Source organism: Caretta caretta, chromosome 1, assembly GCF_965140235.1.
Source record: "Caretta caretta isolate rCarCar2 chromosome 1, rCarCar1.hap1, whole genome shotgun sequence".
In the NCBI taxonomy this organism is placed as follows: Eukaryota; Metazoa; Chordata; order Testudines; family Cheloniidae; genus Caretta; species Caretta caretta.
Genome location: NC_134206.1, coordinates 16151856 through 16178229, shown reverse-complemented (window position 1 = coordinate 16178229; position 26374 = coordinate 16151856). Strand labels below are relative to the sequence as shown.

The 26374-nt window shown below is 51.4% G+C and overlaps 1 protein-coding gene across 2 annotated transcripts in view; it reads right to left on the bottom strand.

Moving 5' to 3' along the window:
* Nucleotides 1-26374, bottom strand: part of CAPN5 (calpain 5) — a 137269-nt gene that overhangs the window by 11298 nt on the left and 99597 nt on the right. For both annotated transcript variants that reach the window (XM_048840187.2, XM_048840197.2), the window contains 8 exons: nt 24175-24383; nt 19211-19403; nt 16708-16901; nt 15401-15478; nt 12729-12924; nt 11843-11965; nt 10612-10808; nt 8140-8261 (listed from right to left, as the gene is read on the bottom strand). In XM_048840187.2, the coding sequence (XP_048696144.2) occupies nt 8140-8261; nt 10612-10808; nt 11843-11965; nt 12729-12924; nt 15401-15478; nt 16708-16901; nt 19211-19403; nt 24175-24383 (1312 nt within the window). The remainder of the gene's footprint in view (nt 1-8139; nt 8262-10611; nt 10809-11842; nt 11966-12728; nt 12925-15400; nt 15479-16707; nt 16902-19210; nt 19404-24174; nt 24384-26374) is intronic.

Genomic DNA, 26374 nt, shown 5'->3' with positions numbered 1-26374 from the left:
GGGAGAGAAGTGAGCACCATCCTGCCTGTTTATATAGAACGTTGCTGTTGTGTTGTCGCTCAATACTGATATACATACGCCCTCCAGATGGGCCTGGAACGTCTGGCAAGCAAGGGGGACCACTCTTAGTTCCCTGACATTGATGTGAAGTGAAAGTTCTGCCTGGAACCAGAGGCCCAGAGTCCTGAGTCTTCCTAAGTGCGCCCCCCAGCCCATCACTGATGCGTCCGTTACTAGATACAGCGAGGGATGGGGCCCTGAGTAGGGGACTCCCGTATATACCCCTTGTGGGTCGAGCCACCACCTGAGGGACTGAGTGTGACCAACTTGTCTAGGTGGTCTCGGTTCGGCCTGTACACTGAGGCTAGCCAAGCCTCAAGGGGTTGGAGTCGCAGCCTGGCGTGCTGTACTACATACATACAAGCGGCCATATGGCCAAGCAGCCTCAGGCAATTTCATGCCGAAGTGGTCAGGTATCACTTGAGTTCCTCTATTATGGCGCCCATGTAGAGAAAGCGAGTTTCCAGAAGGAATGCCCTGGCTTGGTGCCTTGCATCAGTCTTCACAGCTGAGGATGTGAGGGAGATTCCCAAACCTGAGCCATTCTTTTTAGGTGACAAATCTTAGGAACTGTCCCAGACTGAGGGGTCATTAGAGGAGGTTTTGGAACAAATTGATAAACTAAATAGTAATAAGCCACCAGGACCAGGTGGCATTCACCCAAAAGTTCTGAAGGAACTCAAATGTGAAATTGCAGAACTACTAACTGTAGTCTGTAACCTATCATTTAAATCAGCTTCTGTACCAGATGACTGGAGGATAGCTAATGTGACGCCAATTTTTAAAAAGGGCTCCAGAGGTGATCCCGACAATTACAGGCTGATTTCAGTACCGAGCAAACTAGTTGAAACTATAGTAAAGAACAAAATTGTCAGACATATAGATGAACATAATTTGTTGGGGAAGAGTCAACATGGTTTTTGTAAATCATGCCTCACTAATCTACTAGAATTCTTTGAGGGGGTCAACAAGCATGTGGCAAGGGGGATCCAGTGGATATTTCTTGAATTTTCAGAAAGCCTTTGACAAAGTCCCTCACCAAAGGCTGTTAAGCAAGGTAAGCTGTCATGGGATAAGAGGGAAAGTCCTCTTACGGATTGATAACTGGTTAAAGGATAAGAAACAAAGGGTAGGAATAAATGGTCAGTTTTCAGAATGGAGAGAGGTAAATAGTGGTGTCCCCAAAGGGTCTGTACGGGGCTCAGTCCTATTCAACATATTCATAAATGATCTGGAAAAAGGGGTAAACTGTGAGGTGGCAAAATTTGCAGATGATACAAAACTACTCAAGATAGTTAAGTCCCAGGCAGACTGCAAAGAGCTACAAAAGGATCTCTCAGAACTGGGTGACTGGGCAACAAAATGGCAAATGAAATTCAATGTTGATAAATGCAAAGTAATTCACACTGGAAAACATAATCCCAACTATACATATAAAATGATGGGGTCTAAATTAGCTGTTACCACTCAAGAAAGATCTTGGAGTCATTGTGGATAGTTCTCTGAAAACATCCACTCAATGTGCAGCAGCAGTCAAAAAAGCAAACAGAATGTTGGGAATTATTAAGAAAGGGATAGATAATAAAGCAGAAAATATCATATTGCCTCTATATAAATCCATGGTAGGCCCACATCTTGAATACTGCATGCAGATGTGGTTGCCCCATCTCAAAAAAGATATATTGGAATTGGAAAAGGTTCAGAAAAGGGCAACAAAAATGATTCGGGGTATGGAACGGCTGCCATATGAGGAGAGATTAATAAGACTGGGACTTTTCAGCTTGGAAAAGAGATGACTAAGGGGTGATATGATAGAGGTTTATAAAATAATGACTGGTGTGAAGAAAGTAAATAAGGAAGTGTTATTTACTCCTTCTCATAACTCAAGAACTAAGGGTCACCAAATGAAATTAATAGGAAGAAGATTTAAAACAAACAAAAGGAAGTATTTTTTCACACAATGCACAGTCAACCTGTGGAACTCCTTGACAGAGGATATTGTGAAGGCCAAGACTATAACAGGGTTCAAAAACAAACTAGATAAGTTCATGGAGGATACATCCATCAATGGTTATTAGCCAGAATGGACAGGGATGGTGTCCCTAGCCTCTGTTTGTCAGAAGCTGGGAATGGCTGATGAGATGGAACACTTGATTACTGTTCTGTTCATTCCCCCTGGGGCACCTGGCATTGGCCACTGTTGGAAGACAGGATACTGGACTAGATGGACCTTTGGTCTGACCCAGTATGGCCGTTCTTACGTATGTTCTTATTTTCTTGACCGGAGTCTAGGAGAGCTCCAATGAACTCTATTCTCTGAGTTGGGGTTAAGGTCGACTTTGCCAGATTCAGGCCGAACCTGTGGAATGTCGTTTGAATTAGGCTCACATGGACCTCCACCTGGGCCCTGGAGCAGCCTTTGATTAGCCAGTCATTGAGGTACGGGAATACTTGCACCTGCCATTTCCGCAGGAAGGCTGCCACGACCTACATGGACTTGGTGAACACCCGAGGGGCTGCCGAAAAGGTGAAGGGGTGGGCTGTGAACTGTCAGTGGATATTGTTGACCACAAAGCAGAGGAACTATCTGTGGGACAGGATCATGGACATGTGAAAGTAAGTGTCCTTCAAGTTGAGGGCAGCGTACCAGTCCCCCGGATCCAGGAAGGGGACAATGGAAGCCAGGGAGACCATGCAGAACTTTATCTTCTTCATGAATTTGTTGAGGTTTCACAAGTCTAAAATAGGTCTGAGCTCACCCTTGGCCTTCAGGATTAGGAAATATCGGGAATAGAATCTCCTGCCCCTGAATTCTAGAGGGACCGCCTCCACCATCCCAAGTTGTAGGAGCGTTTGCACCTCCTGCATGAGAAGTTACTCGTGAGAAGGGTCCCTGAAGAGGGATGGGGAAGGAGGGTGGGAAAGCAGGAGGGAACAGAATTGGAGAGAATATCCCAATTCTACTGTGCTCAAGACCCATTGGTCTGAGGTGATTTGTGCCCAGGCGTGGTAGAAATGGGATAGACGATTCACAAAAGGAGGGGAAGGATCTGGGATCTGAACTGGTGCGTTGCCCTCAGGTGCACCTTCAAAAGTTTGGCTTCGAGGCTGAGGGCTGCTTTGCTGAGCCCTGGCCCTGGCTAGAGGAGGACTGAGAAGGTCTCTGTCTTTTTCTCCTGCACCGCTTTCTGCTATAGTCCTGTCTAGGAGGAGCTGGGTAGAAGTGAGGGGCAGTCTGCGGTTTAAAATGCTTCCTCCGGGGGGCTGGCATATGAAGCCCCAAGGACTTCAGAGTTGCCCGTGAGTCCTTCAGGCTGCGGAGCTTAGTGTCTGTTTGCTCCGAGAAGAGCCCTACGCAGTCGAAAGGCAAGTCCTGAATGGTCTGCAGGACCTCGTGTGGGAGTCCCGACAACTGAAACCATGAGCTCCTTCTCATGGCTATGGCTGTCGCCCTGGTATGGATTGCAGAGTCCGCTGAATCTAGGGAGGCCTGTAAGGAGATCCTCATGATGACCTTGCCTTCCTCAAGGACAGCAGCAAACTCTGAGCGGGAGTCTGCCAGAAGGAGCTCCTTAAATTTGGACATATTCCAAGAATTAAAACTATAGCGGCCAAGGACTGCCTGCTAGTTGGCAATGTGAAGCTGGAAACACCCCCACCCCCAATAGAATACACTTCGCCATCATCGCTACGAGGTCCCTTGCCGCCTCAAAGGTGTCCGGCATGGCAGGAAAGTCTAAATCCTCCTTCTGACACTTCTGCACTGGGGAGTCCACTAGAACCAGACTCGACGGACCTCCCTGCGAGGCCAGAGTCAACAGTGCCGGCTGAGTGGGAGCCGGAGCAGGGTGTCCCGGAGTGGGACACACCCCACTGGCGCCTCCTCGTTCCACTGCTTTAGTGGGAGAGCGACCTCTGTCGGCCTTCTTTCTTTTGTGTGGCATCGGCGAATGGGAGTGGTGCCGGGCACTCATACCGGAGGAGGTCTTCGAAGCCAGGGAGTGGCGGTTCCTAGGGTCCCTGGAGCCCAGGTCCTTTCTCAGAACCACAGCCTCTCTTACGGAGGCCGGTGCACTTCACACCAAAGTGCTGGGCTTGGGGTCGGATAAACCTGTGCTGACTGGGGATGAAGGGCTGACTCCATGAGGAGCCACGTCAGCCTAAATTCCCTCTCCTTTTTAGTCCTTGGGAAGAAGCCTCTACAGATTTTGCACTTCTCAGTCTGATGGGCTTCCCCCAGACACTTGAAGCAGGAGTCGTGTGGGTCTCCCTTTGGCATAGACTTCAGACAGGACCCGCACAGTTTGAACCCTTGAGACCGAGGCATGCCCCGATCCCCAGGAGGAGAATGTGGTGGGGGGAACCTCCAACTGAAACTTATCGAAACTAACTAGGAACTACTTGAACTAATACTAAGTTTTCAACTATTTACAGGTATAACAAGAAAGAGGCCACTAGGGGATCGCTTGCCATTGCAAGAGAAGAGCTGCTCCAACGACCGTCACTGGCGATAAGAAGGAACTGAAGAGGCAACGGGTTGGCAGGGACCTATATACACCGCCAGGAAGGCGTGACTCCAGGGGTCTCCACAGCCAACCCGATGGGTACCTCTAGGAAACAACCTTCCGATGACTGTGCACACACACACCTCCTTGGAATCAACATGAGCAAGCACTCGAAGAAGAAATGAGAATTACAGGATAGTTGGATTATTTCTTGGGGGCAACATGTGTCTCAGGGAGGGGCTTGAGGGCAGAGAGGGTGGTGGCTTGTTGGAGCAAGGCAAAGATGTCCCAATTTGATATGGACAGTGCCGATATGCGGGGCTTGTTCTCATATAGGTGCCTATTACCCTTCCCCCTGTCCCAATTTTTCACATTTGCTTTCTGGTCACTCGACTTGGGGCAGGCACTCTGTACACTAGGGGGCAACAAAGAGAAGAGGCTGCAGGTTGGAGTGGGAGGTGGGATGAGCACGGGTGGAGGAGGGACGGAGGGAGGGAGCAGGATGGTGTGGAGTCTTGAGGCTGAGAAGAGTTGAAGCTAGACGTGATGGGTGGCAGGGGGACCAGGGGGAGGCTCAAGGATGGGCATGTTACAGAGTCAGCCTGCCGGGCAAGGCAGTTAATTGTAGCAGCTGTGCACTGGCTGGACTGGAAGGAGGTGTCACGGGGGCTGCGGGCAGGCCAGACACAGGGTGAAGCAATCAAGTCAGGGCCCGGGTGACTGCGTGAGCTGCAGGGCCAGAGAAGAAGGATCCCACCATAACCAACATTTCCCCGTTAGGAAGCAGGCCCATGTCCCTGTGTTTGTCGTGGAGAATGAATCATTGTTTGAGGAGCAGAGCCGGCTGCAAGGTTAATGCTCTCACAAGAGCCTTTGGTAACTGCCAAGGAAACACAGCAAGGTGACAATGTTCCATCCAAGTGCACACTGGGAATGCTGAGGAACAAACCAATCCACTTCCCAAGGCCAGAGACTGAACTTCCTCATCTCTTGTTCCCAGAGAAAACTTGGCAGTGATTTACTGCCCCCCTACTCCGTAACTTTCCACTTCCCAGGGCTCCTTGCTTCCAGGATTAGAAACAGCTGCAGGATTTCGCAGCCATGCTTTCCAAACGCTTCTTTGGGAAGATCCATGAAAGCCTCATTTTCCACCAGCCAGAGCCAAATTCCACCCATAAATCACTGACCCCAAATGTCTGGGAAGGGTTGGGAGACAGGAGACACACAACTGCCCTGGGAACCACCAATGCACATGAATTGCTGAGTGTGGAGGACACGCTGCTGCTGGTATTGCTCTGCCCTGATCTCAGTGATCTCACATCTACTCAGAGGGCAGCATGCTTTGCGGCTTGAAGCAGTGGAACAGCTGGAATACAGCAGGGAAATGCCATTCCAGAGGCTGCAGGTGGCATCTTGGTGTAAAAGTCTCCACCTTGCAGCCGCCTAATCACACTGTACCTGGGACCCAGTTCTTCAGAGCCAAGATCTCGAAGGGTGTAGAAGAGGCTCTGTTGGTTGATTTCCTTCTCCAACAGAGCACGTCTTTAGAACAGCAGCATGGGATCCCAGGAAACTGGTTATCCGTGAAAACCAGAGCACAGGTGGGAATGAGGACGAAGGAGCCCTACACCATACGATCCAGATGTCAGGCTGGATTTCCCGTTCACATCACTGACTTGATCCCCCTGATTTCTAAAGGTTCGTAACCATGCTCATCGCCACAGTAGCGGAGTGCCTGAAAAAGGCTGGAAGGGGAAGCAATAGCCCGGAGATGATGTGACTTGCCCAGGAGCAGAGCTGGGACTAGAACCCAGCTCTCCGTCGTCTCAGACCAGCCCCCTAGTCAGCCCACTGACTCCATCTGCCAGTGAAGTGGAACTGCTCCTGGCTTACACCAGAGTAAGTGAGAGACGACTCAGGCTGATGGGTTCTATGAGTAGGGAGCCATCAAATCATTGGCTCTCCCCTGAGGAGAAACCTGCCTCGGATAAACCCCTCTACGCCCCTGCTGGAGAGCCCAGAAGGGCGCTGTTTGCAGCATTCACAGCACAAGGAAGGAGCCGTGTTAGTCTTGGAACAGCCGGTTTGCCACAAGGATCCTTCTCAAGGCCCTGCCAGGGACGCCCTTGATGCAAATTGCCTGGGAACTCATTACCGGTCAGGGCAAGAGAGGTGGTGAGAAGGGCTGTGATAGGATGAGTTCCAATCTGGAAAAGTCATGAACGTCCACAGCAGCTCCCGTGTTTCTTTTAAAAGCAGAACTAGCAAAAGCCACCCCTCTCCCCCCGCCCAGCCACTATTATCCTAGGGTTTCTTGATCCAGATGTAAGTGGTGAAACTGAGTGGAGGGGTGGAGGCCCCTTGCAAGGTCTCTCTCTTTAGCAGCCAAGAAAGGAGCTAGGACTCACCAGCACAACTCTGGGAGAGGGGGGGGGGGGGGGGGGGGGGCAGTACTGCTGTCTTCCTGATGAGAGGCCCTGAAAATGGCAAAGTGCCAAGAGAAGGTGCACGCCTCTGGAGAATCCACTGCCCATCCCCAAAGGATAGAGGAGGCGGGAGGCAAGCAGTTCAGTACCCTGGCAAGGGCCTAGACCTGATGCTTTAAAAAAGCCACATGAACCTCCCAGCACCCTCCCCACCATGCACCTGCCAGCTATGCAGAGATACATGCTCTGTAACCCTGTAACCACTTTGAGCCTGTGTAACTTCCCTTCTGGAATTGCAAAGGCCAGGCTTAGTGACGAACAGCGTCTGACCCTTTGTTTCGATCTCGCTAAACCATCCGTCTCCGTAACGCCTTGCAGCCCGTGATTTTGAGTGTGATTATGCACTGTGTAACGTGCTGCCTGTTATCTCTCGTACGCCTCCAGCCTTCTGCAATGTCCTTTCCGTGATCGTGCCTTACAGGGCAGGGTGATGCGGTGACTCTAAATCTATGCAGAGCCATTCTGTTAGTGTCCCAGGATCTCAGCACGGCTACCACCTGTGAAAGCCTTGACACCCATAGAGGCCTTTTGATCTTTACGGAGCCCTTGCGAGTGTCTAGAGTGAGTCTCACAAGATGCTCCTCTTCTGCTGATTTTCTAACAGCGACTTCACTCTATCATTGGAACCCTCTGGCTCCCTGACCCATATCTCCAGGGGAGGTCGTGGGTCTGATTCTCCATTGCCTGGCACCTCGGGTAATCATACACCCATGCTGCACAGGGGTATGTGACCACGTAAGATGCAGGGCTGTGGAGAACCGATCCTGCAGGAGTATTATGAATGATGCCTGCAATGGCAGGGGACTGGGATCATTGACCCAGAAGGTCCCTCTCCATCCTGTCTTCCAAATGGGTCTCTGTGAAATAAACCACTGGGCCAAATCCGATCCATCTCTTGTATTTTGAAGGCACCCGTCCCCATGGTACTCTGCCTTAGCCCCTGTTGGATCATCAGCATGTGCTGGAGGCCCTGGAACATGATCTGAAAACAAAGGACTTGGTCCTACTCTCCTTCGAACAAAACCAAAGCTCAACATTGGTTCCCAGTCCCTCAGTGAGCACAGAACAAGCAATAAAACGGCCAGTACCTCCTTGGAAATCCTGGTTCTTCAGCCCAGCTGCTGCCAGGACATGGACCTGGGACACCACTTGTGGATAGCCACACATTCCACTCCAGCAGGTGCGAGGAGGCTCGTCCAAGGTCAGCTCTCTGCGTGGGGAATCAACAGCAAGGGAGATGTCATGTCAGACACGCCTGGGCTCTCAGAGCTAATGGCTCTTTCTAACAGCAGAGCCGTTGGCACCGATTCCGTGGGTGCTACGGGGCTGGAGCACCCACCCACAGCCACCCTGATCTGCGCCTGCTCCTCCCCACAGCGCCTCCTGCCCGCTAGCGGCCCCACCAATCAGCACCTCCCCCTCTATCCCAGTGCCACCCACGATCAGCTGTTCCTCGGGAGAAGCAAGGGCGGGGTGCACTCGGGGGAGGGGGTGGAACAGGGCGGGAAGAGGCAGGGTGGGGGTGGAGAGGAGGTGGGGCAGGGGTGGGGCCTTGGGGAAGGAGTGGAGTGGGGGCAGGGCCTGGGGCAAAGCGGGGGTTGAGCTCTCCCCGGCACAGTAGAAGTTGGTGCCTCTGAGCAGAGCCCTGTTGCGTGGCATTCTGAGGCAGATCTGGATATTGCTCCAGATGCTTCTGGAGGAGGGAGTGAGGTACACACGGCTGGCTGGCCAGTTGGGTCCCCACTGAAAGGAAGCCCACTGCAAACTCTGTGCGGGTTTGGTGACTGGAAGGGCAGAGGATGGGGAAGGCCGAGTGAGGTCACTTTGTTTCCACACCACATTAAACACGCGCTGCTTTGCAACTTAGCAGTTGGGAAATGGGGAGAGAAAAGAAAATACCCCCAGGAATCCCCCAATCCCTGTACAACCTGCAATGAGTCTGGCAGAATTTACACCTCACTCCCGCCCTACCTTCCTTGCCATTTTCTTTCTTTCTTGCAGAGAATAAAAATAAGGGCGAAAGAAAGTGCAAATTCTAGGACAGGGCACATGTTAGTTGTGGAGCATGGATTTATTCCTCACATAAGGAGCAAGCTCCTTCTACTGAGCTAGCTATTGTACTGACATGGTGCCCCTCACCCGAGCATGTGAGCACCTCCCCATCTTTAACGTATTATCCTCTCAGTGAGGTAGGGAGGTGCTTTTATCCCCATTTTACAGATGGGACACTCAGGCACAGAGAGACCAAGCGACTGGCTCAAGGTCGCACAGGAAGTCTGTGGCAGAGCAGGGAACTGAAATTGGAATCCTAGGAATCTCCCAAGTCCCCAGTAGTGCCCTAACCACTGGGCCATCCTTCCCTTCCTCATTTGTTTTACTAAGAAACACCTTAGTTTGCACACTGGGTCATTAACCCACTAGGTCGCCCTGTGATCACGAACATCTATCAGGTTCTTAAGCAGCTTGCGATCTGCAAATTCACCTGCTAAGTCACATTGTGCCAGAACACTCCTGCAACAGGCCCTTACTGAGAGCTTCCTTCGGGACAGGGCAGGGGTTCATAGAATCATAGAATATCAGGGTTGGAAGGGACCTCAGGAGGTCATCTAGTCCAACCCCCTGCTCAAAGCAGGACCAATCCCCAACTAAATCATCCCAGCCAGGGCTTTGCAAGCCTGACCTTAAAAACTTCTAAGGAAGGAGATTCCACCACCTCCCTAGGTAACACATTATAGTGTTTCACCACCTTCCTAGTGAAAAAGTATTTCCTAATATCCAACCTAAACCTCCCCCACTGTAACTTGAGACCATTACTCCTTGTTCTGTCATCAGCTACCACTGAGAACAGTCTAGAGCCATCCTCTTTGGAACCCCCTTTCAGGTAGTTGAAAGCAGCTATCAGATCCCTCCTCATTGTTCTCTTCCGCAGACTAAACAATCCCAGTTCCCTCAGCCTCTCCTCGTAAGTCATGTGTTCCAGTCCTCTAATCACTTTTGTTGTCCTCCGCTGGACTCTTTCCAATTTTTCCACATCCTTCTTGTAGTGTGGGGCCCAAAACTGGACACAGTACTCCAGATGAGGCCTCACCAATGCCAAATAGAGGGGAACGATCACGTCCCTCGATCTGCTGGCAATGCCCCTACTTATACATCCCAAAATGCCATTGGCCTTCTTGGCAACAAGGGCACACTATTGACTCATATCCAACTTCTTGTCCACTGTAACCCCTAGGTCCTTTAATGCAGAACTGCTGCTGAGCCATTCGGTCCCTAGTCTGTAGCGGTGCATAGGATTCTTCCATCCTAAGTGCAGGACTCTGCACTTGTCCTTGTTGAATCTCATCAGATTTCTTTTGGCCCAATCCTCTAATTTGTCTAGGGCCCTCTGTATCCTATCCCTACCCTCTAGCGTATCTACCTCTCCTCCCAGTTTAGTGTCATCTGCAAACTTGCTGAGGGTGCAATCCACACCATCCTCCAGATCATTTATGGGAGCCCAGAGAGTTTACCCTGTTCCAGTTCGCCACGTGACACTGAGGATAAGAAGATGGGCTCCTTACCTGCAATCTGCAGGCACGTCTGTGAAAACCCGGAGAAGAAACTCTCCCATGTGACCCGGGTCGAAGGTAGTTGGAATGATGACATAGCGGCCTTCCTTCAGGTCTGTCCTCAAGAAGATGCTCCGGGAGTTAATGTAGATGGAGGTGGCCACTTGCTGCTGCAAGGTGTGCATCCTGTAATTCCGGTTCAGTTCAACCTGGGCACAGATCACAACAGGATACTCAGCCCCTCTTTTCAATACCCATGGAATAATGGCCCCTCGTGTGGGTGCATCTGCAGGGACTGAAACCACGGTGTCCGGGTCTAGAAGCAGAAGCCTCTGCAGCTTGAGCTAAAACATCAGCTCCAGCAGAGACAGGAGCAGACTCATAAACCACTCTATGTGGTCTAGCTACTAGCGAGAGATGGAGCACCACGCCAGGTAGGTTAAAGGGAGGTTGAGTGCTCAGGGTAACAGATCAACCATTCCTATTTAGCAGGGGCTATCCCTTCTGCTTTGCTGTGTGTGTGTGTGTGTGTATTTACTGCCCTACCTCTCTGAAAGCTCTCCCAGTGTCCCAATCTTTCTGATACTAACACCCTTGGTGCCCCCTCCTACCGCTTTCATGCTGACAGGTGTGACTAAGCCAGTGGCACCCAGGAATACTAGTCATTTCCCGGCCACTGCCACATGACCCAGGCCAGGCTTAAAGTGTAGGTACCTTCAGTTTCTGGGAGAAAGTGATTTCAATTATCCCTGGCCTTGTTCTCTCTAGGATCCTCCCTCCTCTATCATGTCTTCCCACAGTGCTTTTTCTACTACAGGTCTTCGGTTCCTCCGACCTCAGTTACAAGGACAGGCCAGAGATCTGGTGACCACAGACCCTGTCTGTGCAATGCACTGTCTTCCCGTGTGTGTGAGTTGCTGACATCAGCGATCTGTGCCTGAGAACCCCACACTCGAGAGCAGTGACACCATGTGTAGGGTGCAATCCTCCTCTCCCCCTGTGCTACCAGCTGCAGAGAGGGGAGGAGCCTAGTAACACCTTCAACTCAGATGACCATGCCCCCTAATGTCATGGGGCAGCTGGACTTTCCATCTATCCCTTACTTATGCACAGGGGAGTGCTACCAACAGCAGCATTCTGGGTCCTGCTTGGGTTTGCTGGGGAAGCTTCCTGAGCCATCTGCCCACTCTAATGCACCCAGGCAACAAGCATTCAGGCCAACAGTGTACATACCCCAGCTTACCTTGTGGATCTCAAACCCAATGGCCAAGTTCTCTCCTTTGCCCTCTCTGCGGCTGGTCCTCTTTGGTTTCTGCTGGATGCTGATTAGCACTTCGTCTTCTGCCTTTTTTACATCAAACGCGTACTAGAAGTAATGACACAACCGAGAGAGGAAAGGTGAGAGGCCTCCTGTTCTGTAAGGCATGCTGATGGCGAGGGGGAGCAGGGAGAGAAGGGGTGAGTGGTGCAAAGAGGGGTGCATGAGCTTTCTTACTTCTGGATATAACCTGGGTCTAAATCCAGCAAGTGAACCTGTGTTCAGTGGACTAAGCCTGATGCCAAGGGGACTTGCACTTGTGTCTGAAGTTCAGCACCCAGTCTGACCTGGCTCTGTCTGGGAAGGCCCAAGCATGGGTTGCACAGGATTTATCTCATCTATGCATCCTATCACTCTCGGATCTGAGCCCCTCACAATTTGTAATGTTTTTATCCTCACAACACCCCTGTGCTATTATCCCCATTGTACAGATGGGGAACTGAGGTACAAAGGAGTTGGGCGGAGCAGGGACTTGAACCCAGGTCTAGTGCGAGTGCTCTAACCACTGGACCATGCTTCCTCTTGTTTCCAAAAGGCAGTGGCTTTGTTGTGCACAGACGTGTTTCCTTTGGTTTTGATGCACTTTGCCAAAAATCCAATGGCTAGCTCTCAGCGCCAGAGACAAAAAGCACAGAAAAGCACATTGCAGGGGGTTAACCCCAGAACAGCACCATGGCTGGCTGCTCTGTTTAGGAGTCTGGAAGCCACTCCAGACTTTGGCCTCCAAGGCCCAACCAGGCTCCTTGTTACCCTGCCAGGCCTCGGGCCATTCCTGGCAGGTCCTCTTCTCCACGCCTCTCTGCTGTCTCACCTGGGGGTTCTGCAAGAAGGTGGCTTTGTGGTTGATACAGCCTCCGGAGCGGTTCTTGAGGGGCTCGTCGTGTCTCGTCCACGCCCCGCGCATCACCGCCTCCTCCCACGTCTTGTGGATGCTCAGGTAGGAGGTGTTTATGAGACGGCACTTGACGATGTCGGTGAAATATTTGCAGAAGTCTTCAAATGTCATCCTACAACAGGAAAGGGGTTATTGGCAGGGCTGAGCCTCGTGTGCCCACAGCTCACGTTGTGTGGCCAATACCGGGCAAGCAGCCAGGGATCAGCTGTTATGTACTGGGTGTGTGATGCTGCCCTCTAGTGGCTGGTGCTCCACAGAGTGGCTACGGGACATGCTCTCAGAGAAAGCAATGAGAACAATCCTTTAGCTCGAGTGGCAGAGACTTGCGGTTTTTGGAGCTGAAGGAGCAGAGTTCTAGTCCTGTCTTCCCATGCATGTATGGATGATTTATCTACTACTTGTGTCTGTTATAGGTGGAACACCAGAAGGATTTGAACCCAGCACTTACAGAGCTAAGGCTGGATTTCCAAAGGTGCTTAAGGAGTTAGGCACCCAAATCCCATTGAAAGACTCCTTTGAAAATCTCTACTTAAAGGTAGGGCTGTCAAGTGATTAAAAAAAATAACTGCGATTAGTTGCACTGTTAAACAATAATAGAATACCATTTATTTAAATATTTTTGGATGTTTTCTACATTTTCAAATATATTGATTTCAATTACAACATAGAATACAAAGTGAGAATAGGCGTTTGCATTGCACTGTTGTAGCCAGCGTTGCAAGATATTTACGTGCCAGATGCGCTAAAGATTGGTATGGTCCTTCATGCCTCAACCACCATTCCAGAGAACGTGTCCATGCTGATGATGGGTTCTGCTCGATAACAACCCAAAGGAGTGCGGACCGGTGCATGTTCACTTTCATCATCTGAGTCAGATGCCACCAGCAGAAGGTTGATTTTCTTTTTTGGTGGTTCGGGTTCTATAGTTTCCACATCGGAGTGTTGCTCTTTTAAGACTTCTGAAAGCATGCTGCACACCTCATCTGTAGCATTCATACAAGGTTCATGCACTTGGCAACATTCAGGGCACACCCGGAGTGTTGTGCAGGAGCAGTGCACACATGGCTCCTCTCAAGGGCATGAACCTTGGAATCTCGCCCAGATGACATGAACCGTGGGAAGCCTCCCAGGACTGGGCTCAAGACCCCAGAGCAAGGAATGCGGTAGATAGATATTGGTCAATAAGAATATTATACAAAGCCAATGTATTCCTTTTATCTGTTGGAATATGTAATGCGCGGGGGGAGAGAGAGAAATAAAGGAGAGGGTGGAAAAGCTGACAGGCGGATGAGCCCGTCGGCAGACCAGCCTGCTTGCTTGCTTAAAGCTTGTTCTGTCTTGTATTTGGACCGCAATACTCATCCCTCTCAGATTTTGGAAGGCACTTCAGATTCTTAAACCCTGGGTTGAGTGCTGTAGCTATCTTTAGAAATCTCACATTGGTACCTTCTTTGCATTTTGTCAAATCTGCAGTGAAAGTGTTCTTAAGACGAACAACATGTGCTGGGTCTTCATCCGAGACTGCTCTAAGATGAACTATATGCCAGCATGCAGGTAAAACAGAGCAGGAGACATACCCTGCTCATTGTCCCCCAAGGAGTTCAGTCACAAATTTAATTAACACATTGTTTTTTTAATGAGCGTTATCAGCACGGAAGCATGGTCCTCTGGAACGATGGCTGAAGCATAAAGAGACATGTGAATCTTTAGCACATCTGTCAAGTAGATGTCTTGTGACGCCAGCTACAGCAGTGCCATGCAAACGCCTGTTCTCACTTTCAGGTGACATTGTACACCAGAAGCGGGCAGCATTACCTCCCGTAAATACAAACAAACTTTTTTGTCTTAGCGACTGGCTGAACAAGAAGTAGGACTTTGCAGGCTCTAAAGTTTTACATTGTTTTGTTTTTCAGTGCAGTTATGTAACAAAAAAAAAATCTACATTTGTAAGGTACACTTTCACGATAAAGAGATTGCAGTACAGTACTTGTATGAGGTGAACTGAAAAATACTATTTCTTTTGTTTATATTATTATTTTTATTACAAATGTTTGCACTGTAAAAATGATAAAGTGAATAATGCACACTTTGTATTCTGTGTTGTAATTGAAATCAATATATTTGAAAATGTAGAAACACATTCAAAAATACGGAGTAAATTTGAATTGGTATGCTGTCGACTAACAGTGCGATTAAAACCATGATGAATCACGATTAATTTTTTTGAGTTAATTGCGTGAGTTAACTGCTATTAATTGACAGCCCTACTTAAAAGCCCGTGCTTCTATGGCTTGAGTGAAGGACGACAAGTGAAAACCCCTGAATGCGGACCAGCCACTAGGGGGAGACAAAGAGCCATGCTCGCCTAGGGTTCCAGTCACAAAGAGCTAACTCCACGTGGTCTGACGCGTTCCCCCGAGGCTGTGAACTGGATCCTTCACTGAAGCTTGTCTGGCTTGGATTATTTTCAGACCGCCCTTTGTTACGTGCTGCGAGTCCTATGCCAGTTCAATGGGAAATGGTTGGGTGGGAGTAATCAATCCACACAGCTTCCCCTTGACATTGTAGAAAACCCAGCAGGGACTCACCAGAACTCCCCATCGTCTTCCACTGTCATCCCCAGCTTCTCTCTCTCGCTCTTGCTCACCTTCTGCCACTCTTCAGAGCTGCCGAGGGGAACAGAAGGGAATCGTTACTGCGAGAAAAAGGGGAGACATGCCGGGGGTTCAGCTCTTTATTCAGCCTGGGGGATCTGCCCCGAGTGGGGGGGAAAGGGGGGGGAGAGCGGAACGAGGCCTGTGCATGACTTTAGCCACATTTGAGCCCTCCAGTGGAGCAAAGGGGATAGACAGCTGGATGGCATAAAGCTTGTATAGCCCCTGGGCTGCTCTAGATTATACTGGGGGCTAGTTCAATCCCCAAGGATCAGGGGAGTGGGTAAGTGGCTTAGATCTAACATTTCCCTCCCCTCCCTGTGCCCTGAGCAGAGCGCACATTGGCCAGACTGGGGATCTGGCCCCCAGAGTTTGCAAACCCCCCCAGCTGTGCCAGACGAGCTTGCAAACTTGAACTTGCGCTGTCTGGCTGACGCAGGTAGAGCACCCACCTCAGGCTCCACCAGTGGGGCGAACAGATTCCACGAGCAGCACGGCAGAGCTGCTTGGCTAACCCAGCAGGGCCAGATCCGAGGCTCCAGCACCAGCCTCAGCAGCACAAAGCAGCTGGAAAGCTGCCCAGAAAGGGGCAGCTGAGGTTTCCCCATGACACAATGTGTGGGGGGGATAGATCTATGCTGTCTCTACATCACTTGCGCCCCCTACCTCCACGGAGGGGGCATCGGGGTGGGGTGTGCCAGGGCAGAGCATGCAATTCTCCCACAATTCTCGCCAGCTCTAAGGTGCCGTAGGTGGAGTCCTACTGGGGGCCACCTTGCCTAGCCCTGGACTGGGGGAGCCAAAAGGTGACTTCAAGCCACCCTCTACTCCCTCTTCAGCAGCGCTGGGTGTAAACAGGCTGAGGATCTGGCCCATAACATCCACTAGACCCTTGATGAACCATATAAAGTCTGCTGGGCCCCAGGGAGAGCGTTCAGCTCTTCGCAATCCCATCGCAAACAGCCCCCGAAGCCAGCGCCCGGCCTGCTCAGGAAAGGGCCTGTGTACATGAGTATTGGAGAAGCCAAACTGCCCATTGCTTGGCTGAGACATCAAGTGGCATCAGAAACATTTTCGAATAGCGAAGGGCCCCGAGTTTCACCAGACAGTCCATCCCATCTGCCCATAACACCCCTCGTCACACCACAGACCCCACAAACACACAGGATCTCGGCTGAGGAACGCTGGTGGGTGGCTGGCTGGCGACCCCCTCCAGGCCCCCTTGCCCCAGCTTTACTCACGTGTCGCTCCATGGGCCGTTCCACTCCCTCTCCCCCCAGGGGTTCCGCATCCGGATCATATCCAGCTTCTCCGACTTGAAGAAGGCCAGCAGGCCGTGGCCCAGACGGACTTTCCGCACGTCCGTCACGGCATAGGCGTGTCCTTTGACAAGACCGCAGTCCAGGCGGGCTTCCATGTCAGCTGCTGTGGTGGCCTGGCCAGGGAAACACAAAGCAGAGCCCCAGGGCCGGGGCTTTCAGCTCCAGGAAGGTTATATTCCTGTGATGGTCCGTATCACTATGTTCACCCTGTTTACAAAACTATAATGGATTTTGCACAAAGTAAGCCTTGTGAAGTATCATTTGAAAACTCATAATATGCTGTTCATTATTGTCCTGGTAAAATATGAGTAGCAACATTAACATAAGAACGGCCATACGGGGTCAGACCAAAGGTCCATCTTGCCCAGTATCCAGTCTTCTGACACTGACCAATGCCAGGTGCTCCCGAGGGAATGAACAGAACAGGTAATCATCAAGTGATCCATCCTGTCGCCCATTCCCAGCTTCCGGCAAACAGAGGCTAGGGATACCATCCCTGCCCATTCTTGCTAATAGCCATTAATGGACCTATCCTCCATGAATTTATCTAGTTCTTTCTTGAACCCTGTTACAGTCTTGGCCTTCAAAAGGTCCTCTGACAAAGAGTTGCACAGGTTGACTGTGCGTTGTGTGAAGAAATACTTACTTTTGTTTGTTTTAAACCTGCTGCCTATTAATTTCATTTGGTGACCCCTAGTTCTTGTGTTATGAGGAGTAAATAACACTTCCTTATTTACTTTCTCCACACTAATCATGATTTTATAGACCTCTATCATATCGCCCCTTAGTCATCTCTTTTCCAAGCTGAAAAGTCCCAGACTTATCAATCTCTTCTCATATGGAAGCTGTTCCATATCCCTAGTCATTTTTGTCACCCTTTACATTGTACGTAAAGTTATGAGATTCTACTGTATAACATTATTGAGACATATTCCAAGTTTAGAAAAGCAGGTACAAACCAGTTCCTCATAGACAAAAGGCAAACTGACGGCTCAGCCAGGTGTCAACAAAATCAGATGGACTATCACCTGGTCACGTGGCCATTCTTTGGTGGGAAAAAGGGTGTGAATGAGAAATTTACATCTTGGCAAAGAAGCAGCTGGAAGTTCGCATCCCCACAGACTTGCTGTCTCCTGCACCCCAGCCGGAGATGAACCAACAGATCCTCACAGCTCTGGGGGTCTCCAGAAGGCAAGAGGCCTCTGAACTCACTCTGGGACCTGCATTACCAGGGTCTCCCTAGCTATGGCTGCCTCCCAGCCCACCCCTCCCCCCCACATCAAGGGTTTTCTCTCAGCATGGAGGTGCTTGTGGAAGGTAACTCAGCTTGGGGCTGTAAGAACTTTTCCTAGCAGGCTGCGTGTGGCTGTGGGGCAGGGGAGATTTTACTTCCTTAGTTCTGCCCCTGTCGCCTCCCTGTGCAGATCCCCAAACCCAGGGCGAGCCCCTCCATGGAACCCCAGGAAGGTAGGGAGGGACGGTGCCAAAGAGGCGGCTGGGGGTCTCCTTCTGCACCGAGCAAAGGGCTCCCACTGCATGTGGATCCCCGGTGGAAGAGCTGCCCCATTACAATCTGCAGCTCCAGAAGGAGGGGAGTGGGAAAGCCGAATGTCCTGCGGGGGGAAATCGAGCGAAGGGAGGTGAGTGCTGGCTATCAGGGAACCCTGACGCAGTCCGACTGTGACACAGTCTCCTGAGGGACATGCTGGATGCTCAGCACCCGAGACAGTTAAAATAGCACCCAGGCTGGAGAATACACTGTAGGGAACAAGCATTCGTTTGCAAAAAAGCAGGGGGGTGGGCCAGATCCCGTACACAGACTGTCCCTTCTCCAGGCTCTACAATCTGTTACGACACACGTGCACGGGACGTCGGGAGAGGGGTTCCGTTATCACGGGCGAACCCAGGAAGCACTAGCATCGCAAGTGACCAAGTGACCACATCCATAGCGGGTTGAAAGCAAACCAGCCCAGATGCACGGCAAATCAGCCCATCCTTGTGTAAACCAGCCCAGACGCACGGCAAATCAGCCCATCCTTGTGTAAACCAGCCCAGACGCACTGCCATAGGGACTCCGAAAATAAAATTCTCCCTTACGTGTCTGCTCACAAAGGGGCCCAATTCTGATCTCCCAGGGGAAGATCAGGCGTCGCTCCGGCGGCAGAGAGATCTACGGCAGGCTCACACTATCTACCCGGATTGTCAGCTCTTTGAGGCAGGGACCATCCTTTCACTGCACTGCACTGCACTGCACTGCACTGCACTGTGTGTGTGTGTGTGTGTGTGTGTGTGTGTGTGTGTGTGTGTGTGTGTGTGTGTGTGTGTGTGTGTGTGTGTGTGTGTGTGTGTAGAGCCCAGCTGATCCCTGACTGGGACCTCTCAGTGTGGCTACCAGACAAACCACAACAGCAACACGTCTTACTTTGATGGAGCAGCTGATGAGCCCTCCCCTGTTGTGGACCTTCAGCACTTGCTCAAAGAGGAGATTTCGTTTGGCTTCATCGTTAACATAGTTCCCTTCCATCAGGTCGATGGGCTCAGAGACGCCGCCAGTAAAATCTACTAGTGCATCCGCCGTGTTGCCTCCGTCTAGCGCCTCGTAACACCCGGCCAGCCTGCAAGAGGGGAGGAACGAAGACAGCACGTGTGGAGGTTAGCAGCAGTCACGGGGCTCTAGGAGAGGGTTGGAGCATGGTACAGAGCATGGTACATTCCCAATAATGCCTCCCAGGCTGGGCTCTGTCAGCATTTCCAGGACTGGGTGAACCTCGACTGGTTTGTGTATTAAACAGGGGTGGTCAAGCAGCTTTTCACTGCGACTGTCCGTCTTCCCTCCTCCTTGCCTCTGCCCCCAGTTAAAAAGACAAACCAAACCCCAAACCACACACACGTAGCTAACAAAGCTGGGCCCATCCTTCATCAGATTTGTTTACTTGCATGTTGTTTCCCTACCCACTCCCCTTTGCAAGGACTGTCTTCTCCAATGGGGCCCCGATCCCAAGGATGCTACCTTACTAAAATAATAACTCAGCTACCAACCACCACCAAATCTTCATGAAAATCTCCGGCCAAAACTTTCCTGAGTTTCAAAGAGGTTTGATCGACTTCCCTTCCCTTGGATTTCTCATGAGCTGGGGCAGAAAATGCTGAATGATTGTTTCCACTCCATTTCTGGCTCAAGCAGAAGTGAGGAGTATGAGAAGTCTCTCTGTGTGGCCAGCCCTGCACAAGTTTGGATAAGCAGCAGTGTTTGGTCTTCATCTGAACTGAAGCCATGGGCCAAGATTCTCCTCCTAGCAACCATTCCCTTGTAATTAATAGCAGCAAATGGTTGTGGGGTGTAAGGTACAGGAGTGGGGTCCCTAGACCTAGGCTCTATCCCAAGCTCTGCCTCAAACTTCCTTGAACTACCCAGCAAGTCACACAGGCCAACGTTGAATTCAGCGGGAATAGTGGTTCCTCAATGCCTCTGAAACTCAGGATGATCCTATAGGTGCTTAACATCAGGCATGCAGGTTTGAAAATATTGTCCTTGATCTCTGAGCACCTGTTTCAATGCCTGTAAAATGAAGACACTAAAACCTACATTGTAGGGGGGTTTGGTGAGTTTTCACTTGCTCATCGCTTTGAGATCTCGGGACGGAAGTTGCAAAGCACAATTATCATGTTTGCTGTTGTCAAACACAGCACAGGGCTGTTCAACACGTTCAGTTCTACGGGAGCGTTTTCTCCCCTCGCAAGGAATCTTGATCAAAAGCTAGTAACAGCTGGAGCGGACTGAAAGGTGTCAATTTTACTTCCTAGGGGCTCCCCCAAATGTTGCCTGGTTTTGATCCAGATGGATATATGTCCCATCTGAACTTCTCTAGCCAAAACGTCAATGAAATATCACACAGAACTGCTGAGCATCCCCTGCTTCCATGCAGAAAACTTGGGTAAACCACAAATTTTGCCCCATTTGGACACAAAACCTTAAAATCGTGCAGGGTGCGTTAAGAACAATCTGGATATAATGACAAAGTATTGGGATGAACCAGTCCTCAGTTCTGAGCTTGTGATGAGGTACACTGCTAGAGGAGGTTTACTGCTAGCATTTCAACAGGCCCCGGGGGAAGCATTTCGTTTTCATACCAAGCAGGGGCGTAGCCATGAGTGAGCCGTGGCCCACCCACTTAGCATCCAGGCCCACCCAAATCAGGGCCGGAGCCCCCCAAATCCACAGGCTGGGACTCCTGGACCCTGGCTGAGTGTCCAGTCGGGTCCCTCTCCTGCCGGTGTCACACGCTGCTGCCCCGATCTCCAGCCCCAGCTAGGGGTCTGAGCCAGTGGTAGATTAGCCACTGGGCCAACGGGCCATGCCCCAGGGCCCTGGCCAATTGTGGGGCCCTGGAAAAATGGGCGCCCCGCGCCAGGGGAGCAGGGCGGGGTTGCAGCGGCTTGCCCCACTCCACCTACCGCTCCTGCTGAGGAGTGAGGCAAGCCCCCACGCCCAGACCCTGCTCCCTGGCAGGAGCGCCAGGCAGGTGGAGCAGGGCAAGCCCTCACGCCTGGCCTCATTTCCCGACAGGAGCACGGGGGCCACTGCAGGCGGAAGGGGTGGGGAGGGGCCCCCACTTGTCCTGGCCCAGGGCCCCACAAATTCATAATCCACCTCCGGTACCATGGGGGGAGGTAGCCCCCATGTCACTGCCACCCACCCAGTTTTCCTGTCCTAGCTACGCCACTGATACCAAGGTGGGAAATATTCAGTGGCGGGGCCAGTGGACAGGTGACAGCGTCAGAATTCACTGTGCTGGGGCACTCCAGGACGCTCCAGCCCCCAAATGACTTGGATCCTGTAGCTGGGCAAGTTTTGAGCAGATGGCGGAGATGACGTTAACTTAAGGTGGCAGTAAGAAGAATAGACTTCCCGGCCTCTATAGTAACAAGTCCCCTAATGGGAGAGCCAGGAGGCTATTGGGAGAGTGGGCTGCTGTTTCCTTCTTAGCCAGAATGAAGAGGCTGGTAACCATCTATGTCTGGGAAATGGGAGTGGGTGTGGTGCGGAGACAGTAGTTTTCATCTTGTGTCTAAGACCGAAGTCTCCAGGTCCCTGGGCTAGTGTCATGCCTCCCAGCTAAAAGGATCTGTTAGAGCCCAGGAAACTGGAGCTTCTGGGCCTGAGTTTGATCTCACTTACACTGGTGTGCAGCAGGAGTAATGGCCGAAGCCAAAGGAGTGATACCGATGCAGAGTGCAGATGTGGACAGAACTGAGGCCTCTGCTATGATGAACTCACTCTCTATTCAAGGGAGAAACCATTACACTGACGGCAAAAATTAGGGGCAAAAACTTTGGGCTAAGTGTGTTTGGGCAAACTCCAGGAGATGTAAAGGCTCTGCTCTGGTTTGCAACCTTGCATGGAGGCCTCACCTGTACCTCTCCACTGCCATGCACCTACGGGGGTGTTTTATATACATGTTCCAACAGGCAGGAATCAACCAGCTGCAGTGATTAGCTAGCTGCCAATTGCATTTACACAGAGACCCCATCGTTATGGCAGGAAGAACAAAGTGAGTTTTACCCTCTGGAAACATTTCTAGTTGGGCGTTGCCTGGAATGGGGCTGTTTTAAGGCTTTAGAGGTGGGGTCAGGAGCAGGGCGGCCAGAGAAAGGGCTTCTGGGTGGAGAGTCGAGCCGGTGCGCTTGCTTAGGAGTCCTGCCTTCTCAGATGCTGCAAATCCTCCTCGATTCACCTTGTAAGCTCCCTACATGACACGGGGGGACAAGAACTGGCAGGGAAAGGTTGGATGGCCAGGTGGAGAGGGCATCAGGAGAGTGAGATGAGGAGCACGGGGGCGGGGAGGATGGGAGTCCATGCTGGGAGAGACAGATGGAGCCAGCAGCAGTGGGGAAAAGGATTGAATAGTAAAAAGCATCTCTAGGCCTTGGGCCACTTGGGGTCACCAGGCGCAATCAGCAGTTGCAAGAGCTTCAAGGTGATTTCCGGGAGGTGGGGAGAGCAGGACGGGGAGCAGTAGCACACATCCTGCACCAGCTGCTTTCAGCACCATCCAGACTCCCTCTGAGTGCTGGGAGCCCCCATATTCACTGCAGGAGGGGTGCCTGCAGTGGGTCCCGATCAGAATTAGCATGCGGCTCGGATTCAGTGCAAGGCCACGTTAGGGCTAGTTCCCAGGTTTGGATTTGTCACAGCGGAGCCGACGAGGATGCTGCCATCTTGACAGTGTCATGAGATCAGCAGTTCTCCTGAGATTTTGGCTGCATTCAAGGCTATCACGGCAAACAACCCCCTGCTCACTTTTTTAGATCTAACCTGGAACCAGAACTGGGAAGGGTGGGGGCTTGACTGCAAAATGCAGTGGGGGCTTGACTGCAAAATGCTCCCCACCCCTTTCTGAAATTCAGAGGGACTCTACTAGGTTCCACTAAATGTGATGGTCCATTAAAATAGTTCCAAACTTTTAGCAAGCTCATCCACTCCAGGGAAGATGACAATCACCCTTGACCTGTAAGGAAAAGTTTGCCAGTGCCTCCCTTCGCCAGGGATAGATACAGAACTTTACAAAGTAAGGACTCATGATCAATAATAACCATACCTAGCTTTTATACATAGGGTTTTCAGGTGTCCAGTTTTTGACCGGAAAGGCAGGTTAAAAGGGGACCTGGCAGTGTCCGGTCAGATGTACTGACTGGACACCAAAAGTCAGATTACTGCGGGCTGCAGGCATTGTGGGGGAGGTGTTGGCTCATCAACCCGTGCCAGTCCCTGCTCAGCCAGGGCCGCCTCCTATCTGCATCTCATGGGCGGGCAGGCAGGCTGCAGGCTCCTCATCTGGCTGCAGCTCCTGTCCCAGCCCCGGAGCAGAGGGAGCCCACCTGGGGGAGAAAGCAGGAAGAAGGAAGGTGGAGAGGCTCTAGTCACAGGAGAGCAGGAGGGAGGAGAGCAGTGAGTGATGCGACAGGAGCAAGCCGGGGCAGGGCCTCGGGGGAAGAGGTGGGCAAAGGGGTGGACCTCAGGGGAAGAGGCGGGGCAGTGGATGGGGCCTCAGGGGACTAGGTGGGGCAGGGCAGTCTGGTTTTCAGAAATTAGAAAGTTGGCTACCCTGTTTATATGGCATTTGTCATCTGCAGATCTCAAAGCACTTGACAAAGCAGGTCAGTATTATCATTCCCATTTTCCTGATGGGACAAACAGGGGCACAGAAAAGGACTTACCAAAGTCCACCAACAGGCCTGTGGCAGAGCCAGGACTCAAACCTAGGGCTTCCAAGTCCCAGGCCAGTGCTCTGTCCACTAGGCCATACTGCTTCCCACAGAGCTAAGTACACAGAGCACCAGGCAGGGCTGCAGTTCAGCCTCGATGGCTCCGGCTCGTATACCTACTTGGCATAGGCCTTCTCCACCAGTGCGCACCAGAACTCGTTCTTGGAGTTGGAGTGGCAGTAGATGAGCTGATTGTGAAGTGTCGGCAGGCGGTCGTCTATCACCACGTCCACCCAGTCACCGAATCGCCAGAACTGGAAGTGGAAAATCCCGGCATAGTTCTCTGGTTTTTCGGCATTCCACTCCTGTTCCTTCCAGTCTGGGATGACCTGTGTTAGTTGGGGGAACAATGGATTATTCACTTGTCCTGGAAAAGAAACTCCTGCCTCCAGCTCTAATGCACCAGCACTAATCAGGGAATATTAGAGTGTCGTGGAGCCTGTTAGAAATTGGGAGGGGGGAGGGGAGTCTGCTTCAATGGTTCTCCTATCCCAATATCCCATCTCCGCTATTGGCCAATGACAGTGGCTTCAGAGGAAGGGCAAAGCACCCGGCAAACACGCCTGACTGGCGTACGGGGCCTGCAGCAGTTTAACACGAAACGGATTGAAATGCAGTTACATTGACACAGGTGGCTGTAAAAAAATGGCATCTTCTTAGGTCCCGCTGGGCATGACTCTGGTGTGAGCTGTTGACTTTAGTGCTGATTTACATTAGGGGAGGTGAGAGGAGAATCGGACCCTCTGTGTCCGAGTCCTAGGCGCGGACATTACTGGCTGCAACAGAGCAGCAGAATTCATCTCATGATCCACCCTGACAGCAGATGCTAGGACCCCACGGTCAGCTTAGTCACTCACCAGGTATTGGAGAAGTGGGGACTGTAGGCACTAGGCCAGAAGAGATTCTGTAGGGGACAGTCAAGATAGGGGAGAAAGCTTAGGCCGAGGCATTATTATTTGTACTGTCAGTTAAGCCGAGCCCAAGTATAGGGTAAATCTGGACAACAGACTGACTTGATTGGGTGAACTCCACCAGCTCAGACGGCCATTAGCCCTGGAGCCCCAGCAGTGCTACAGCAGAGACAGATGTTACCTGTCGGCTCAATTCCAAATGCAAAATCCTTCCAACTGGTGATGACATTTGAGTGGGTGATGGCCTGTCTGGAGTTCAGACCCCAGCTAGGCCTTGTGGTGCAGGCAGCTCCGACTTGTACCCTGATCATATGTGATCTGAGGTCACTGAGGGAACAAACACTGAAGCCCCCAGCATCCAGTGTAATTCCACTGGTTTTGCTGCCAACAAAGAGGCAGAAAATACTCTGCGAGGAAACAGTGTCGCTGCAGGCAACCTCTTAATAAGGGACAGCACTAGAGGAGACCTCAGAACCCCCCAGTTTGAAGTACAATTTCCTCTGATCATCACCAGGCCCGAAACAAGATTGTTAGTGACGCTTATGCATGTAGCACAGGAATGGCTAAAGAGAGTGGATGGGCCTGGCCAGGCAGGCACCCAACGCGCCTCTGAGTTGGCCTGGGAGAAAGAGAGGGTGACCTACTCTGAACTGAACCCCCATGTGACGATTCAGCTGAAGCCCAAACAGCCCAGCAGGCGGGCTGGAAAATACCCCCCACAAAACTCCAGTGCGGCATCAAACCTTCTCTTGGAAGCTAAACCCAGCAAGAGCCTTGTTTTGTGGATTTATTTACTTAACCCTCTTCCAAAGTCACATCAGCTAAACTGGAAAAAGGCGCCCCAGGTCTGAACGAGAATGTCCCCGTTCACATTCACCCCTTACCTCACAGACGACTTACAAAGGGAGCTCACAACCTGCATAATGTCCCATGGAGACATGCCCTAAATAAGGATGTTCTCTAGTTATGCCCTGGGAAAGCTGGGCTCTCCCTTTGTGGCAGGGAAGGGAGGAACCTAAGTAGCACCAAAGCCTCCACAGAGCAGCCCGCAGCCACAGCACACACTGGGTGCTTGTGTGGGAAGATTCCTCCCTCGCCCCGGGCATCGACTCAGCCTAGCTATTTGCTCCAGATGCCAGCCTGAAGCCGTGGCCCTTAGCAACGACCCTCTCCACAGAATTCATTTTATTTTCCATGCTACTGCGGGTGCCATCCATATCTTGGCCTTTACCATTCCTGATAGTTAAAGATACATCAAGATATTCATTATGCCTTTCGTGCCGCACCCCGCCAGCGCAGCTGGCTGCAGTTCAACACCCCGCCAGCGTCCCGCGCTGCAGTACCATACCCCATGAGCTACTGCCGCAGTACCATCCCCGAGGAGTATAGCTGACTGCCGTACAACACCC